The sequence below is a fragment of the Carassius gibelio genome, chromosome A1, assembly GCF_023724105.1.
Source record: "Carassius gibelio isolate Cgi1373 ecotype wild population from Czech Republic chromosome A1, carGib1.2-hapl.c, whole genome shotgun sequence".
Classification (NCBI taxonomy): domain Eukaryota; kingdom Metazoa; phylum Chordata; class Actinopteri; order Cypriniformes; family Cyprinidae; genus Carassius; species Carassius gibelio.
The window spans coordinates 29,394,318-29,412,916 of record NC_068371.1 but is presented as its reverse complement, the minus strand read 5'-3'; the positions used below and the strand labels follow the sequence as shown (position 1 = coordinate 29,412,916).

The 18,599-nt window shown below is 36.9% G+C and overlaps 1 protein-coding gene across 2 annotated transcripts in view; it reads right to left on the bottom strand.

Annotated features, from left to right (window-relative positions):
- LOC128017754 (E3 ubiquitin-protein ligase NEURL1) overlaps nt 1-18,599 on the bottom strand; it is a 47,681-nt gene that overhangs the window by 9,420 nt on the left and 19,662 nt on the right. For both annotated transcript variants that reach the window (XM_052603248.1, XM_052603257.1), the window contains exons 2-3: nt 10,656-10,897; nt 9,545-9,866 (exon numbers count right to left, since the gene is read on the bottom strand). In XM_052603248.1, the coding sequence (XP_052459208.1) occupies nt 9,545-9,866; nt 10,656-10,897 (564 nt within the window). The remainder of the gene's footprint in view (nt 1-9,544; nt 9,867-10,655; nt 10,898-18,599) is intronic.

Sequence of the window (18,599 nt, the reverse complement as noted above, 5' to 3'; positions counted from 1 at the left end):
ACACCGAATTTAATTCCCCACTCCTAGTAGCCTAAAATAGCGTATTACAGTAGTTTAGAGGTAGGCTAACTTAGTTTATCATAGCTCAGCACTCAGACCAGCTGAAGACTGTTGTTCCTCCTTTTGTAACTGAGAGCCCTGCTGGAGTGTAACCTTTATTTAGACAGTCAGACCCCAGACAAAATTATTTGTGCTAAAAGTGGCCTGCCGGTGCTAATTAGCTTGTTAAAATGAGCCGTTCATCCTAAGATCCCACCTTTGAGAGGGAGAACATTATTTAACCTACTCAGTAAAATGTATAGCTTATAAATGGAGGAGGAGGTCAAGAAGTGTGATAAGTACTGTATGAAAATTGTCCATAGATCGACAATGGCCCACAGTGACTGCCGATTAGCTCTGGTCTCAGATAAACCCTCTTAAAACCATTACAGTGTGAGAGGCCCAGCAAACAACAGCGAAAGAGAAAAAGCAGTTCTCTGACCCTCTATATTTAGTTCTATAAGGATGTAACTCATTTCCATCAGGATAAAGGATGCAAGATGGTTTGCTTAGAGATCAATCCCTAAAATACAAGGCTAACAGGTCAGCAAATGACTTATTTGCCTAATAATATGCAAGGCTACTGTGCAAACAGAATGAAGCAATATCTGTGACACAACTGTTTTTCTTTCTATCTTTCAGAATAAGAGTCAACAAAGGATAAGAATTAGGATTACACTTATCACTAAGGCAATGAAATACTTGCATAGTACAGCTAGGGTACATATGTAAATAAAAAAAGGTTAAGTGAAATACATTATAACGGACTACAATAGTTTGGACATGGGTGCAGGCTGAGTGAGGCTGCTAAAATGTTCTTAACCCTATTTTTGTGAGGATCTTTAGCAAGTTTGAGCTTGAATGCATTTATCACAACAGAGGCTGTAGACCACCATTGCTAATGCTTTTCAATTATGCAAATATATATATGCATGGGTATATGTAGAAGTTAACATAGAGATGGTTTAAATGTAATGTTCATTGTCCCATTCTATCAAACCTTTACAATTAATTCAGAACGCGGCAGCAAGATTAATTTTTAATGAGCCAAAAAGAATACATGTCACACCTCTGTTTATCAATTTGCAGTGGCTTCCAATAGCTGCTCGTATCAAATTCAAGGCATTGATGTTTGCTATAAAACTACCACTGGCTCTGCACCCATTTACCTAAATTTGTTACTCCAGACTTATGTGCCCTCTAGAAGCTTGCGTTCTACAAGTGAACGTCGCTTGATTGTGCCATCCCAAAGAAGCACAACGTCACTTTTACGGACTTTTAAATTAAATGTTCCCTCCTGGTGGAATGACCTCCCCAACTCAATCCGAGCAGCTGAGTCCTTAGCCATCTTCGAGAATCGGCTTAAAACACATCTCTTCCATCTTTATTTGACCCTCTAACTTTAACACTCACTATTCTTATTCTATTCTTTAAAAAAAAACCTTTCTGATCTTTTTATATTCTACTTTCTTTTAATTAATTATGCAATTGTATGTGTGTGTGTATGTATGTGTAAAGACTTCTAACACTAGCTTGCTCTATTCTTTTTTTATTCTATCCGTTTTCTTTTTATTATATTATTTAAAATCCCATGCTATGTGTACTGTGTTAACCTAACTGAGACTTGTTATAGCACTTATATATCATTGCTCTTTTTGTTGTTTTTGATTGCTTCCACTGTCTTCATCTGTAAGTCGCTTTGGATAAAAGCGTCTGCTAAATGAATAAATGTGAATGTCCTTTCATGTTTGTTACAATAAAGGCATAGGATCTGTTTCGCTCCTTTTGCTTATGATCACATTGTCTGATTTTGATATTCTAGATATATACATTTTCTGTTTGTCAGCACTCTGAAATGATTTTAAGATCTAGCCGAGATAGATTCGCACACAGAAAATCTGCCTGATGTCGTCTGTGCTAATTAGTGTAATATTAAAAACTCCTAAGGAGAACGAGGGGAATTTTTAAAGACAAGATGGAGACCAATTTAAAGTTGTTAGAGCTATTTATGGACAAGACGAAGAAGAAAAAAAATCACTGGAGATAATGAAGACTTAATTTAAATAGAAGCTACATATTTCAAAAAATGTAGTTGCAAATTTAAAAACAAATGTAGTATCTTTCTAGTAGCCTTTTGGGTATCTTTAAAGATGAATTCATCCAGTAACTAAAATGAAAATGATTTACTTTTCTTTATGTCAATCCAAACCGACTTCCTCTCTTCCAAAGATACGGATTATGAAGAATGTTCACACTGCTTTTTTTCCATTTAACAAAAGTATATGACCAGGTGCTGTCAAGATCTTTGCCCTCTGCCATACTGTAGCTTACAGATTTTATTGTTGATCACAAAGGAATTGGTGTTAAGGACTGATGAAATGCTTAAGTTCCCTTAAAAAAAAAAAAAAACATATTCAGCTTATAAAATTGTTTATCCCAGGGTTCTCAACCCTGGTCCTCGAGATCCACTGCTCCAACCTTGACCAAACTTAACTGCCAGTGAGCCTGAAGACCTTGATTAGCTTGTTCAGGTGTTTTTGATTAGGGTTGGAGATAAACTCTGCAGGAAAGTGGAACTTGAGGGGCAGAGTTATAAACCCATGGTTTATCCATTATTAATGGTTCAGATTGATCCTGGTCCTGGAGTATGCCCAACTCTGCACATGTTGTATGTCTCCAAAATAATCACACTTATCGGCTCGCTAGTAATGACTTCAAGACCTGTAATGGTTGTGTCAGATGAGAGAAACATCCAAATTTTGTGAGGTACTCCAGGACAAGGTTTAGGAACTACTGCATTATTTTTAAATTAACCAGCATGGACATTCATCAAAACATCTTTCATAATGGGATCAACATGAGAGTGAGTAAATGATGGCAGAATTTTTCATTTTTGGATGGACTGCCACTTTAAATTCACAGTTAAAATGGACACACAGCTGAACCCAATCGGTTGGATCGGCCAGAGAAGCGGGTAATGACATCACCACAGCAGGTCTGGCTGGAGTGTGTTTCTTAGATCGGGCTCATTAGAGTAAAGACATACTTTAAATAGGATTAATTCAGGCTTCAGTGTCCCATACTGCCCTAGACCTGGAAGCAGTGATGCAAGCCTAGAATATAGTTTGAATAAACATGATGCTGCTCTCTGGATAAATCACATAAGAGAAGTAAAAATAATGTCAGCTTGCAGTAACACATAACATGGTCTATAGGATGCTGAGTTCTTGTGCCTAGTTGTCAATGCAGTTTTATATAGCTGAGACACAAATTGTCTTTGTCAATCATGACAGAACTTCTGATAAAGCTGGCTTATATCTGTCTGCTTTGACCATTCGTCAACAGACTCTTCAATAGGGTGTTAGAACGCCTGAAAGTTTGCTTACAGTTTCTATTAGATATTCTCCATTTTGGCAAACAAGTGAGTGCTAATTAATCAATAGACTCGCTGAACCACTCTGAGGGAGCACAAACATTGACAGCACGCTTGGAGTGGAAAGCTTAAAGGAAAGGAGATGGGAAAAACCAAGGGAGGGGCAAAGACAAGCGTTTGTGCAAAGATGTCTTTGACCGGTGGCAGCTGTTGCCCCTCTAATTACCCTGCACCTGCTTAGCTGCCAATGCTCACATTTCCTTTTGTCTTAATGGCAGCTTTCTCACAAGCCCCGGCTATTCTACAATATGACTGGCTGGGACCAGAATGTAATCTCTTTGAAAATATAAATCTCTATAAAAAAAAAAAGACATCAATACAGGCTTGCACATTAATTCCCAGTTTTAGTGATGGGACGCAGCTGCACCTATTTTGATAATCCTTTTTTGTCTAAGATGCTTTTTTTATTTCGCACCTGTTGGGCTAAACACAAAAGGCAGTAGAAAATAGGCAGATGAGGTTTCTGATGAACAAAAAAAGTGGCTCTTGGTTAAGTCAGACAGAGCCTGGATGGGAATGAAATGACCAAAAATGGAAGTGCATGTTTTTGCTTTTTTACTTTGAGGAACTGTATAAGGTTGCTCTTATCAGTTTTTCATTTTCCTTTTTTATTGTTGTTTTATCTACAAGTAACTGTCTCTTTTTGTGTATAACATTTTCCCATTTTAAGGAAATGAAAAATTTTGTTCCGTCTCAAAGCTCAAAGCAAGATTGTATCCCAGGTTGTCAGACAGTCAATGTGAACAAAAAACTAGGAAGAGAGTGTGGGGCTCGTATTGCAGTGTGACGCTAATGCATATGGTACATGTAAGTGTGTTTGTGTGTTTGAGAGAAACAGTAGGGGGAGACAGGAGAGGTTTCAGTACAGCCTGTTGGCTCTATGCCATGCTTGACTGTTGGGTCTCTTTGTTTGGAATAATGGCCACACAGGCAACACGTGGACCTATTGACAAATGATCTCTGGGTCACGAACCTCCTTCCCTGAGGTCATATCTCACTTTCTTTTTCTGAAACACACGCATACACAGCCAAGTACGCTCAGAAAGCCACAAAAGACCCTCCGTGTGGCTCATATCCAAATTTTAGTCAGGCAAACCATGGTTTCCTTGCCTCATGTCTCAGCGCTAGTCAACGCAGAATCCAAATTGACCCATTTTATTTTTATAATATATGGTCTTGGTCTTACTGTGAATGATTAATTGGTGAAGCTTATTCGGAAGAAACGCACATTTTGTCCTGATAATCTTCGATCCCATTTTTAGCATTGTAAAGCTTTTATTTATTTACACGCAAAAAGTAAAATGGTTAGGTTGATGATCAACCCATTAGGTTATTATCCTCTATGTTGTTGTTTTTTGTACCCCATCCATTTAATTTAACCCAGCAGATGAGAGACATACTGAATTTTTGAACCAGCAAACATGAGAAGGTCCTAAATATGTGGATGTTTATCTAGCAGTCTATAAACTGATGTTTGCCCATAACTCCCTCAAAGAGGCCCTGAAGAGCTCTGCCTATATATAAGACAGCCACACCTTATCTCAGCAGCACTGTCCATGTTTGGATGTCCCGAGGCCTTGGCATGAGCAAAATGAAGGAAAAGGGGTGTTCTAAGTTTGGAGAAGGGATACAAGGACACTTAACAGCAGGAAAAAGGAAGGTGTCCTGTTTTGTGATGGGTCGCGCTACACTTTCCCGCCACCTTAAGCATTCTTCACAGAATTTCCTGTGTAGGTTCGAGCACACAAAACAGAATCTGACCTCCTGACATACAGTTCTTAACAATTTTTTTTTTAGTTTTTCCTCTTTGGACTCAAAGCATAAATACTATCAAACAACCAAATGCTGCAAGATCTGTTGTTCTAATTTCTTTACTTTGTTCCACTTCAAAGCAGTTGGGCAGCCAAACAAATGCAATTTACTCCTGTTAATACCCATTATGTGAGCTAGCACTGAAACAACACATCAGTTTCGCTAATTCACTTTTTCTGGCCGACTTGGTTAAACAGTTCATATTTAAGATATTATTTTTGAAGGATTATGTACTCCGCAGGGGACTTTCAACTAGGGATATCATGGCCCACCATAGTCAAGTTAAACTTGCACCTCAATCAAATAAATCATGAGGATCAGTCACATTTCTCAACGAAAAATAAAGAAGTGGTCCAAGTGGTTCTAAACAGAAGAAAACCCTGTGGCGATGCCCCTTTATGGTTTGTGTCAAGCCATTTGTTAGTCTAGTTGTTTGATGAGATTGTATTTGAATTGTATTTGCAATACAAAATTTGGTTTGATCTTTGGTTGACCAGTTACATGGAAATTTATTATTTAAACCGTTGATCCATTTTCTACCCCTGAACTTAAAAATTAAGAATGAAGCCCTATTCATATGTTTTATTATTTAAAAAAGAAAACAGTATAAACTATGAAGTCTGCGAAATCTAAATTACATATGCTCAGTACCAGACTTCCACTCTGGGCTCTTCTTGACTTTACTCTTGTTAGCTACTACTAAATATTGTAGAAACATAATTTTCTGTAAAGTTGCTTTGTAACGATTTGTATTTTAAAAAGCGCTATACAAATAAACTTGAATTGAATTGAATTGAATTAGTCACATCTATATCATGTTCTGTTAAGCCAAACAATAATAGCCATTTAGCCCACCATCATCCATCAGAATTTCAAGTTCATAGAGTATAGTATAATAAATCTACACATTGTACATACTGGAGGTTACATACCACAATTATTATTATTTTGCAAAATAAACACAGACGAGCCAAATGCATGAAAGAAAACGATGTCAGCAACTGTTTTGCCAGCTAAATCTCAAACTCATGAATTAAATGGGTGCAAATTCTGGATCGTAAGGGAAATTGTGCCACTGTTTTTTTTTTTTTTTTTTTTTGTAAATTGATGCTTCCCAACAAGTTGGTCCACTGGCTTTTTGCATAAATTTTAGAACCATGAAAACTATACCACTCTAACAAGGTTAAATTTTTATTAGTGCACGATAGCGCTGTCAAAATTGCTAAAAAATGACATTCGAATATTCCCTCTAAAAAACACACGAATATTCGAACTATTCGAACATCTGGTTGCGCATGTTGTCAATGACGCGCATTACGTCAATAACAGGAAAAAATAATACAAAGAGACATAACTACTTGTATAGGTAGTCTATTTAAGTTTAAACATATATGACAACATATTACCTACACAAAAACAAGGAAATCAACTAATGGCCAAGACTGCAGACTTCAAGCTCTCTCACCCTCACGTTCTCTGCGCATAATGGTTTAAATGAACAAACACATTTTTGTGCAAGCAATTTAAGGTCGCGACTGTTGTCCCTAATATAGCAGGCTTTATTCAGTGATTGAAACAAATATTATTAATATTAATTGAAGTGAACGAAATTATTTTATCCGTTATGGCCTCATGTCGTGTTGCAGACAAAGAGCTTGTGGCGGGCGATGCAATGTAACGTTAAGTGTCAAGACGTGACTGTTTAGCTGGAGTTCCACACATTATGCCATGCTCATTTGGGTGCACATTTCTGAGATGTGACCTCATGTTGCTAGTGGTCGAATGGTATGCTAACTGTATCTTAAATAGCTTGCATACAACTTTGTTTCGCGGGTCAACAATTTTACCTCACTTTCTCTGCTGCGGTCGAGTTGGGCTCTGCACTTGATGGCATCTTCCATGAAGACGCGTCAACTTTCAACAGTGATGCTGTGCCAGACAGTGCTACTCCTGTGACCTGTTTCTGAACCCTCAGGTGCGCTAGCGCGCCCACTCGCAAAGCAGACAACCACACCTCTACTACCTCGGGCGATTTTTTTTCCACATTATTTTTTTTTTGTATATTCTTTTTTTTTGTTTTTTTTTTTTACTATTCGAATACATATTCCAATTTAGAATATTTGTTGACAGCCCTAGTGCACGATGCAGTGCAACACCCGCTGAGTGGCTCCGAAGAGCTTTAAAAATCAAAGACAATTTTTTAAATAACTCAAACTGAATTTGTCTGAAAGAAGAAAGTCATTTACACCTAGGATGACTTCAGGTTGAGTAATTTGTGGCTTAATTTTCATTTTTGGCTGAACTAACCCTTTAAGCTTGAGGCACTGAAAACAAAGCTTCAAAAGATAAGAACGGCTAAAATTACAAGGAAGAATTTATGGCATCTGTACAAATGGACCATAGAGCGTTCAAATTCATCTTCAAACCTCATTTTGTAAATGGTTTACAAATGGTTCAATCAATCTAGACCAGTTTTTCCATCCCCAATCAAAGCTGTATTTATAAAGCACATGAATTGAGGACAACGTTTCTTTCTGTTTTCTCTAATGTAACATTTCTTAGTGAGAACTGATATTCAACAAGAAAAATGTAGGACTTTTATCCACTGGGAGTTTCATCCATTGAGAAAAGTGGGTGTTCTAGACCCGACTTTGCTTTCGTGTTTGATTGCGTAGGCCCACCCCCTCTTGAAACACTGCTGGGAGCCACTTTTAAAGATTTTTAACTGGGATGTGTTGGCTGAAGGTCAAGTTCACACTTGAGAGCATCACAATGTACCAAATGGTAATACTTTTTTTGTTGTTTGTTAACTTATTATTGTTCACTTGTTTATTAAATTATCGTCAACTGACATGAAATAATTATTTAGAAGGGCACCATTTCTGACAAAAGTAACTTAAAACGAAGCCTAAAACTTAATGTATCCATTAAATTAATTAATTCAATCATTCATCTATGAATGTGAATGGTTCACATAACACCAAAAAAGTGTATTAATAAAGTAAATACTAAAAAGGGTCACTTTTTGATTCCTCAGGCTTTGTGTGCTGTCACTAACAAGTTCTTCCTTTACGCGTCCTGTAAATTAAGGCATGTCATGTCAGCCCACAAGAAATTAAGACTCATTTGATTGTTTCAGTTCTGGCATCAGCACTCCAGGAGCAAGGTTTGATGGAAATACAGGAAGAGCTATTTTGATCTTTCTCTGCAGGCTATGTGCACACTTACAAACCTTTCTGGAAGAAGAAAATGTGACATACTGCTGGGAGGTGAAAAGAGTGGATACACATGCACGTGTGTATCAGATAACAGATGACCAGTTTGCTTTTTAATGTTTATTCATAGCTTATGTTGCAAAAAATTGTGCTAATAAATTTATAGTGCACTTTCAGTGCCGAAACTCACACCTATGTGCTACGTAGTATCATACTTCTTATGTACACAACGTGATTACTGCTACCATAGGTGGCGAAATAAATGCATACTGCTTTTGCGTGCAGTGTGAAACAGGACACACACACACACACATTCTTTGGTGTCAGCGTGCCAGTAGACCATCTAAGAAAATAGGTTCAACAGTGCATGTCAACGCTGTCCTTCATGAGGCAAAGGTACAGATAAAGTTACTCGTACACATAACGAAACACATCCCACACAGCAGACAGATAGCAGACAGAGAGGCTGCCGTCAGTTGCCACAGAGCTCAATTAGGATAAATGGAGCTATCTCTGGTGTATGTGACCTGGTTCTATAATTATCCCTGGGGGATGACCGCATTAAAGCCTGCTGCATGTATGTGTGTGAGATGTGAATGTCTCGCCTCTTACTGCCAAACCCCGCCTTCCATGCACAAACACTTGTACACAGAGCGGTGCATCAAAGCGTGGCGTATGGTATGTCCTGCTCTTAACAGTGTTGACTGTGATTATATACAGCAATACATCTAGACCACTGCCTTCAAGTTTAAGCTATCTGATTTACTGTGTGTTTACAGCAAGAGCTATTCTTGATCATACACTTACATAATCAGTAAAAAATAATTTTAAGACAACTTTATAAGCATTAGCACATTACCTAATTGGAGGAAATGCACCCTATTTCAGAGATGTAATGAACTTTTTGAAAAAAACATTTCCAATTTAAAAATCTAGCAAGCATTAAACAACGTTACTTCAGTATTTTTTCGTTTTGCAGTCTGTTAGAGCAGAACCTGGCATGAACTGGCTTTCTCTACTGTATGTGGAGAGTTCATTTTCTCACCCAGCAGTTGCACTCCTCTGGTCAGACCGTAGACATCAATGAGGGCCCATAGTGGCTCTGTGGTCCGAACGCCACTGAAGAACAGCATGGGGCTGGAATCATTGATGCGGTAAAACACTCTCCCCTTCTTATCCACCCAGAAGGAAATGAGGTTTCCTTCGTTTGCAAACTCTTCTGGCAGGGCCTTGGCCCAAAAGCCGCTCTGGGATACCAGGTCAGGGCAGGCGTATTTGGGCAGGCTGTCGGGATTGATTCGAGACGGGTCCTTAGAAGTAAATCCCAGGCGGAGAGCACCACTCCAGCAGCATTGCTTTTTAGTTATCTAAAGACAGAAAAAAGGGATCTGCTATCATTACAACACATGAAAGTGTTCATCATGGGTCACTGCATTGCATAGAAATGTTTACTCTCACAGAAAATTTTAAAAAGTTGTATCATTAGTTGCACCTTGTCACTAGGACAGTTCCCATAAAGGGGTGTCTCTGTACCTTTATTTACCCCTAAAAGGTTTGAGAAAGTACCTTAAGGCTATGTATTTACTACTTATATGCTACTAATACTGTATGTACCTTTTGGGGGTTGATAAGGAACAAAATGGTCAATGTAAGGAGACAAGCTGTTGTGTTATAAAATAAATGCATATCACTTTTACATGTGATTCATTTCAGCTTAATTCTATCACAGTTTGCTCTTGTATTTCCATTTGTAGCAGTGCTGAAGGCCAAACGGGGGAACATTTTGTGATGATCATAAATGGTTGCGCTTAGAGGACACAACCGAGGGGATATATGAGGTAGTCATGTGGTGTGTTTGGAGTAAAGAAGCTCTGTTTTATTTACAGTGACTCCAGGAATAAGCACTCCAAACATTTCAAGAACACAGTGACGTTTATCAGAGTGTACTTCGTTTTTTTTTTTTTTTTTTACGGACACACTAGGCTATGACTAGATAGATTAATATTTGTCACATAAACGTCATCACTGCTGGAGCGGACCCTCGGAAGGATTCACATCCGCTTGTATGTTTCATCCACTTGAGTATTCCAGACTCACCATCCCCCCAGATTATCCCACTGTTCCCAAATATTCAACGTGCCTTTCCTGGTTCCTACCTTTAAGCGGACCTGCTCATAAAGAGCAATGGGCCGGTTGCTGAAAGTGATGGCGTTGCAGAAGCTGGCCTGCCGTTTGACGCTCCTTTGTGTTAGATCCATGACTATCTGAGAGCCTTTAGCGTTGGGGTGGAAGAGAAGGGGGCTCACAGGGACACCTCCACACAGATGCATGTGTAAACAGCGTTTGGGTTTGTGGTGGCATCGGTGAGCGGTTGAGGGGAACGGTCCTCCCAGAGAGTCTAGGAGAGAGAAAAAAATAAATAAACCATGGTCCGCCAATAAAGAAACAAGTACAAACAATCATTTCAAGTAATATACAAATACATAATGTTGTGGAAATAATTCTTCTCTCAGCTATAATCGTGTTTAAAACCTTAGCTCAACATGACTAAGCCTGGCCTTTACTTTCAAATCAATGAACCGCAGAAAACAGCATCAGGCCTTGCATGGTGAGATTTGTCTGACCCCATTTCACGCAGCATTTGTGTAAAGCATTTTTATTGGACAAGTGATTTTTAGCTTTGTAAATAAATCTGATTCGCTTTTCCCAACAGGCCGCACTGAACTGCACAATTTCACTGTACGCTTCAGCTTTTTCATAGAGCGTTTCATTATTGTGATTTGTTTACGAATCAGACATTATGTTGCACTGCAGATTTGTCTTTGATTGTAATCGTGTAATGGAAAATTGGGGTGACTGATTGTCAATGTATTAATTTGTAACAGCCAGACATTTTCTCACTTACAAGCTCACAACTTTAGTAGTAGTATTCTAATCAAGGCCTTACACTTTATATTTCATATATGCGACTGTAAAGATCTAATTGTCATACAGTAATATTTATCAATCATATGACCATATATGTTATATCTATATATAAAGCTGCAAGACAACCACTGGGGTTGTGCAACTCATATGCGCACAGTAACATATTGGACTGGATCCAGGAGAGGCCAATGATTTCTGCTGTTTTGAGAAGGCAGATATCCATGTTAGAGGGACAGTAATGATTGAGAATGTGTTCAGTTGGGACAATGTCATCTATGAGGGCTATGGCTGTCCTCTCTGCACTCATTCATGTCCAACATTCACCTGATCGGCAAGGGGCTCCTTTAACAAAATAACACACCCTCGCAGATCTGTAATGGCACAGTTGGCGGAGCATTCAGCGATGTCACCAGTCCTCTCAGCTATTGTGGTCCCTTGTAAAAACTGATAGTGGGCAATGACATGTTTCCTGAGCAATGCAGATAAGGCTACACGTCACACATGAAGAGAATAAAGACTCCATGTTTTTTCTATATCTGGCAACCACATGCTCATGCAAATTCCCTATGTGAAACCATCATATAACAAAATATTGTATTATAAAATCATTAATGTGCCTTTTCAGCTTTGTAAGTTGCATACATGTGTCTGTAAATGTGTGTGTTGGCAGGTCTGTTAGCGGACGGACAGTGTGTGTGACACTCATAGTCTGAGTACACTGAAATGAATACATTAGCAAACACAAGAGCTGCAGCTGTCAGACAGAAAATGGAGGTTAAGTAGCAGCTCATGTTCCTTAGCAACGTTGCCATGGTGAGAACTTTCCGTTTTCTGCTGATCTGAGTTCAGTGTCTGTGCTTCCTTCTTAGTCCGTCTGCACAGGGTAAGATGTGCAGTCTCATATGATGCTGCTAAAAACAACATTATTTGGTGTATTTGGTGTAATGCAATGTGTTTATGCGGTTTAAGGTAAAAAAAAAAAGCACATTATTGTTTCTCCTCAATGCCATGCCTTCTGAAACGCATCAATTTTTACAAGGCTCATTGGTCTGAATAAGCGAGATGTGCTCTGATTGGCCAGCTTTCCAGTGCGTTGTGATTGGTCGAATACCTCAAGTGTGTGACTGAAATGTTACGCCCCCTTAACATATGCCGTCTCCCAGGCCAACAGCACGAGACTCAGTCCAGCTGCTCTGCTCGAGCACATCCCATCATCAGTTCTCTTTTAACAGTTCAGTCAACTGTTATTTCGCGTCAGAGGGAGTGTAAGGCAGGTTTATAAACCGAATAACTTAAGTAATTTGTGGATTAGGGCGTACTGGAGACACAAACAGTAGAAGAGATAAGAAGATCCGGTTAAATAGAAAGGTTTGTTTGCAATCCAGACATCACTAGACTAGACGAAACCAATAAAACCTATAACATATGAGGCATTTGAGGCATCCAGTTAGGACATAATTACTGATTATAATGACTTATACTGTCTTTTTATGCATTGTGTATCGCGCTGCATAAACAAAACCATGTCTGCATTTGTGATCTGAGAAACAACAAACAAGCCTACTCTACATTGCTCAAAACTCGCATTTGAATCATCACTGGCAAATTATTTAACTATAAGTAATGTACTTATAAGCTTTGAGTCAGAAGCACCAGACTTTCCAGCCATTGTGCCACAGATGCATTGCAGGCTACTGGCTCAGGAAACGGTTATGCAAATCTTCCTACAAAGTGACGGAGACATGGGGGGCGTGTTAGAACGAGCCGTTTTAGGGGGTAGTGGTTGACTCTTAACTTTTATAAAGAATATCTCTTTGCATTTGAGACTTTAGTCTTTGCAGCTTTAAAGATATTCTTTAAGCACCAAACGAAAAATTTTAATTGCATCTTATGACCCCTTTAAGTCTGGCTCCATTATAATGTAAGCCCCACTTTTCATAATTAAATAATTTCCTGATTGATAAAATCAAGTCCCACCCCACATTTTTCCCCATTAAAAATGAGTAAAAACTGTTGTAAACAGCATTTTGCATTGACTTTAAAAACTCACTGTTGTCATCCTAATTGACAAATATTATGCACACAAGTCATAAAATATACAGTAAGAGCGCAGGACATGTATAGACACAAACGCGGATTGTAAGTAAGAAGCCAATGACAAAAACAATACACCAATACACAAGGAGCAGATTCCACCCCGGGCTACCGAACACATCATAATGCAGCTATTTCTATGGTAACCAAATTCTTTTTTAAGGTAACCAAGAAAATGATTCTTATATAAGTTCATCCCATAAAGAACAGCCTGGGGGGGTCTGACTCAACACACTTGAGCATATGAATAATCATTACATGGAATTAGCTCATGTGGATTTGGTTTCCTTCCTGTAGCGGACCACTGAATACTTAAAGAAAAGTATAAATATTATTTATAATCATTTAAGTAAACAAGAATTGTAGTGATAGTTTGTAACACTTATTTATTTTTTATTGTTTTATTAATTTATTTATTTTCAACTCTCACTACCCAGCACAACACTGATAATAATAAATGTTTCTTGAACAGCCAATCAGTGCATTTGACTGGGAGGAATGATGCTGAAAATTCAGCTTTGCATCAGAAGAATAAATTGCACTTTAAAATATATTAAAAAACAGTTATTTTAAATCGTAATAATATTTTACAATAATAGACTTGTTTGGACAAAATAAATGCAGCCTTGGTGAGTATGAGAGACTTTCAAAAACATTATAATTATGCTGAATGTGAAGCCAGGATATGGCTTTTTAAAAGGCTTTTGGATAATCTCTAAATTAGGAAAAAGGTTTAGTAAAACACACTTGTGTATTTTTTATTGAGGAGGACCTTCACATGCTAAGGTCAGGTTCAAAGTTGCTGGGTGGAATATGTTTGTCAGGTATCTGCCATCTTTATCCCTATTAGACCCTCATTACCATGCAGACGTGCTCAGGGCAGGTTCAGATGTCTGACTGTAGGTCAGAGAATGTCATGTTATGACAACACACACACTCAATGTTAAAATAAAACTGCTTGGCCAGCTGCACTCCCGGACTGTTTTCATAACCGAACACCCCGAGGCTGACTGTTTACAGTTTCCTTTGCCGAATATACATAACGTTTGGTCCAAAGTGACTTGCAAAGGAGCACTTGAAAGTATTTTATTACGTACTGGACATCAAAAGAAGGCAAAGTCTACAGCTAAATATATTTGACACACAGACAGTACAATATCTGTTTTGTTCATCTGTTTAAAAGCTCTAAAATACATGAAAATAGTTTTAGATGTGCCTTTAAAGGTGATGTGTGTGCTTTTTCAGTGTTAAAATATGCTGTCCTGTCCTAGCGTAATGCATTTGAAGTGTGTATGATCTGGGAAAGCTTCAGGCTCAACAAACCACAAATGCTAATTATAGCAATATCTGTTCAATCATCTGCTAAGGTGAATTATTATTATCAATATTATTATTATTATTATTTATTTTTTTACATTGTAAAGGTACACAACAGGTAAACAGGAGGTTGTCATATTTCATTGAGTTTTCAGTTCTTTTTAGATATCATAAATATTTTCAATAAATCAAAACTGAATTAAGTTCTTTTTAAACAATTGTTATAAAAAAATTAGTTTGTTTAATTATGTCAAGCAATGACCTTCTTTCTAATCTGTTAGAAATAGCTTTTAATCTAATCTGTTGGTAATCACATTAACTGTTCTATTGTAAGTACATGTCCCCTGTACTAGCAATTATTATTAGTAAAGTTGTTTTTAGGTATCAGACACCAGAATGTAAATAATCTACTTGAGAATCTGTTTTTCCTGAATCATTAAACAGTTTGATTTCATTAACTCATGTCAAAGATTATCCGAAAACCATTCCTCTATTGCAGAAATTGTAAATGTACAGTAGTTGCAAACCAGACTTTTTGCTTAAATGTTTAAATATAGGTAATAATATCAAATGGTAACATAGGTGTGAGATCACACTTAAGAAGCATCTTAAGAAGCCATGTACAGATACTTGGTAACTATACAAAGCTTCTAATCAAATGAGAGGCATGTCATGTGACCACAACAAAAGAGTGTAGTAGCAAGCTTGGCTAAAAATTCATATGCTAACATGTTTAGTTATTCTGGTTAAAAATGAGAAGAATAACAGTAATAATAATAATAATAATGCTCCTTGCAGAGCAAACACCTTCTGGTCTCTGCTTTATACAAAACACTTGTTCAAGTGTCGTCTCACACTTCAACTTCAAAATACACACTAGCACTTAGGAGCAACATCAACTCTAGAAGAATACATTAATGTCTGTTCGTTTATTACAGCTTAATAAAAAATTAATTGAAGTGCATCCTTGCTTAATAAAATGTGTTTCTACTTACCCCAAAATTTCAATCCAAGTGTATCATGGTTTCCATAAAGATATTGAGCAGCAAAGCTATTTTTAACATGGATAATAATAAGAAGAAATGTTTCTTGAGCACCGAATCAGCATGTTAGAATGATTTCTGCTGGATCGCGTGACACTGAAGACACAGTTAATTACATTTTCGATTACAAAAATGTCAACACTTGTATTTTTCTGTGTATGTGTGCATGTCTGTTGTTTCCAATTAGTAACTATCATAAACTATCATAAACTATCATAAAGTATGGTGAATGAGTGCAGAACATATTAAGCGCTGGCCTTCTGCCATGGTTGGCTTGCTAGGTGATCTGATCCGTACATAAACAGCAGTGTGTGGCGGAGTCATTTAATTTCTGCGGTGAGCCAGCGAGAGTATTAAATGACTCATCAATGATGTTGTGCTCCGCAGAGGTGCAGTGGATGGTTACTTAGCAGCATCAGCACCTGACCTGCAGACATGTGTTATTCTGTCACGACATAGAAACTGAGAGATGTAACCACAGCAGGGCATTAGAGCACTTCTCTGTTTGCCTTTCAGAAATCTGTCACCGAACCGCATTGACTTTGTCTTCATGTCAGCCAATCACTGATAATCAATCCCAACATGCCCCATTAAAAATTCCTCTCCAAACGAACTCCAGTGCTAACAGTTTCCTCGTGTTGTTTGTGCATGGCTGTCTCATTGTGAATTCAACATAATAACGCCATGGTAATGATTCAGTAATTTCAATACTTTCCATTATAAACAAATTAGCAGCAGATAACTGATTCAACACTGATGTTTAGAGGGGAATTGATTAAGAATTAGGGATGCTCAATATATTGGTACCACATTGGTAATTAGCCATATATATTTTTATTATTTATTGCATTGGTCAATATTGTGTATATATATATATATATATATATATATATATATATATATATATATAGATATAGATATATAGATAGATAGATAGATAGATAGATAGATAGATAGATAGATATATAGATATATATAGATATATATATATAGATTGGCAAGTGTTGTATATTTAATTATGCATTTGCATTTCTTACCTTTCATTCCTTTGCTGTCATCTATCACTCACTTAGTTATTCTTTACAGACATTTAATAACACTGTAAATTCTTTGAGTCAAATAAATAGCTAATCTCAAAATTAATATTGTACATTCAAATGTTGTGATGCTCACTTTTAGTTTTAGAAAATGTAGTTTTATCAGTATCAGCTAGGATTTTTATATCAGTGCATCCCTACTAAAAATTAATTGCACTGTCTGATAACACCATTTATTGCACAAAATGTATTATGTAAACTTATGCAAATCAGATATGGTGCAAAAAAAAAAAAAAAAAAAAAAAAAAAAAAAGAATAGACCAGACCAGACCAGAAAATTTGTATATTCAAAAACACATAGAAGCATGGGAAGAAATGGGAACTGGAAGGTGAGACCAGAATGTTATGAGCTACAAACATCTTTAAATCATTTGTTCTCAACGTCTCATGGTACAATTTTTTTTTTTTAAGATAAACTTAACATGTGCTTATGTTAAGCAAAAATTATGTTTGAGTTTTGCTTGCGTCATTTCCCAATCCTGTTTCCACCTCTTCTTCCCATCATTTCCTTTATCTTCTTAATAGTCTCCAAAGATAAATTTAAAAATATTTCATCTCAACGTCAAGTCCATAAACAAATGTGCATGGTTTTACACCAATAAAGTAATATATATATATATATATATATATATATATATATATATATATATATATATATATATATATATATATATATATATATATATATATATATATTATTTGATTATAACCAAATGTTGTACTGTTTTAGTTTCAGACTAGACAGATTTTTATTTTTATTTTTATGTAAGCTATTGCACTAATATTGCTTGCTTTTCAGAGTGATGTATTGATTTATCAATTAATCTTATTTCAGAAAATCCCTCAGGAGTTTCCTTATGGAATGAAAAAAATTGATGAATGATTTTCCAACAACCCTTTTTACTAATGCCAGGTGCTACTAAACATACTGGACTGGTATAGCTCTAGTCCTGGTTTACCTAATTGGATGTGATATAGTGATTTAATTAGAATTAATGATCAAGTGGACCAGATCCACCAAGGGTTCAGATTAACTCCAGGCCAATCAGCTGCACCCAGAGCAAGAGTAAGACAGAGAGATTTACATAAACCAACTGCTGGTGTTTGTTTCAGTTACAGTCGTCACCCTTCAAACACTGAAGATTTTCTCCCATTCGCCCTGCAGGCCGACAGAAAACATCCAGTAACCAGATCCACACCTGACATTTAAATCATATTGAATCTAGCCTACATACACACCACCATATATTTATTTTTGATTTGGTATAGTAACTACTGATTAGTATCTTTATTAAAATGAAGCAGTATTGTAATTCAAAACTCTAGCATCTAATGAATAGTTAGAGTGAAATTCAAGAAGATACTAGTCACTAGTGCTTTGCTAAAAAAAACATACATGCATACATACATACATACATACATATATATATATATATATATATATATATAGTTGCAAGTTTAGAAGGAATACATGTTAGAAGGACATGCCAACCAATATTGTAGCAGCACAACAGTCTGAACACGAATTTCAGGACATACAGTATCAGTATCAGCAACTGTGAATTTTTATCTAGAACTAATCAATTGATTTATTGATGTATTTGGTTCTCTTTTAAACCAG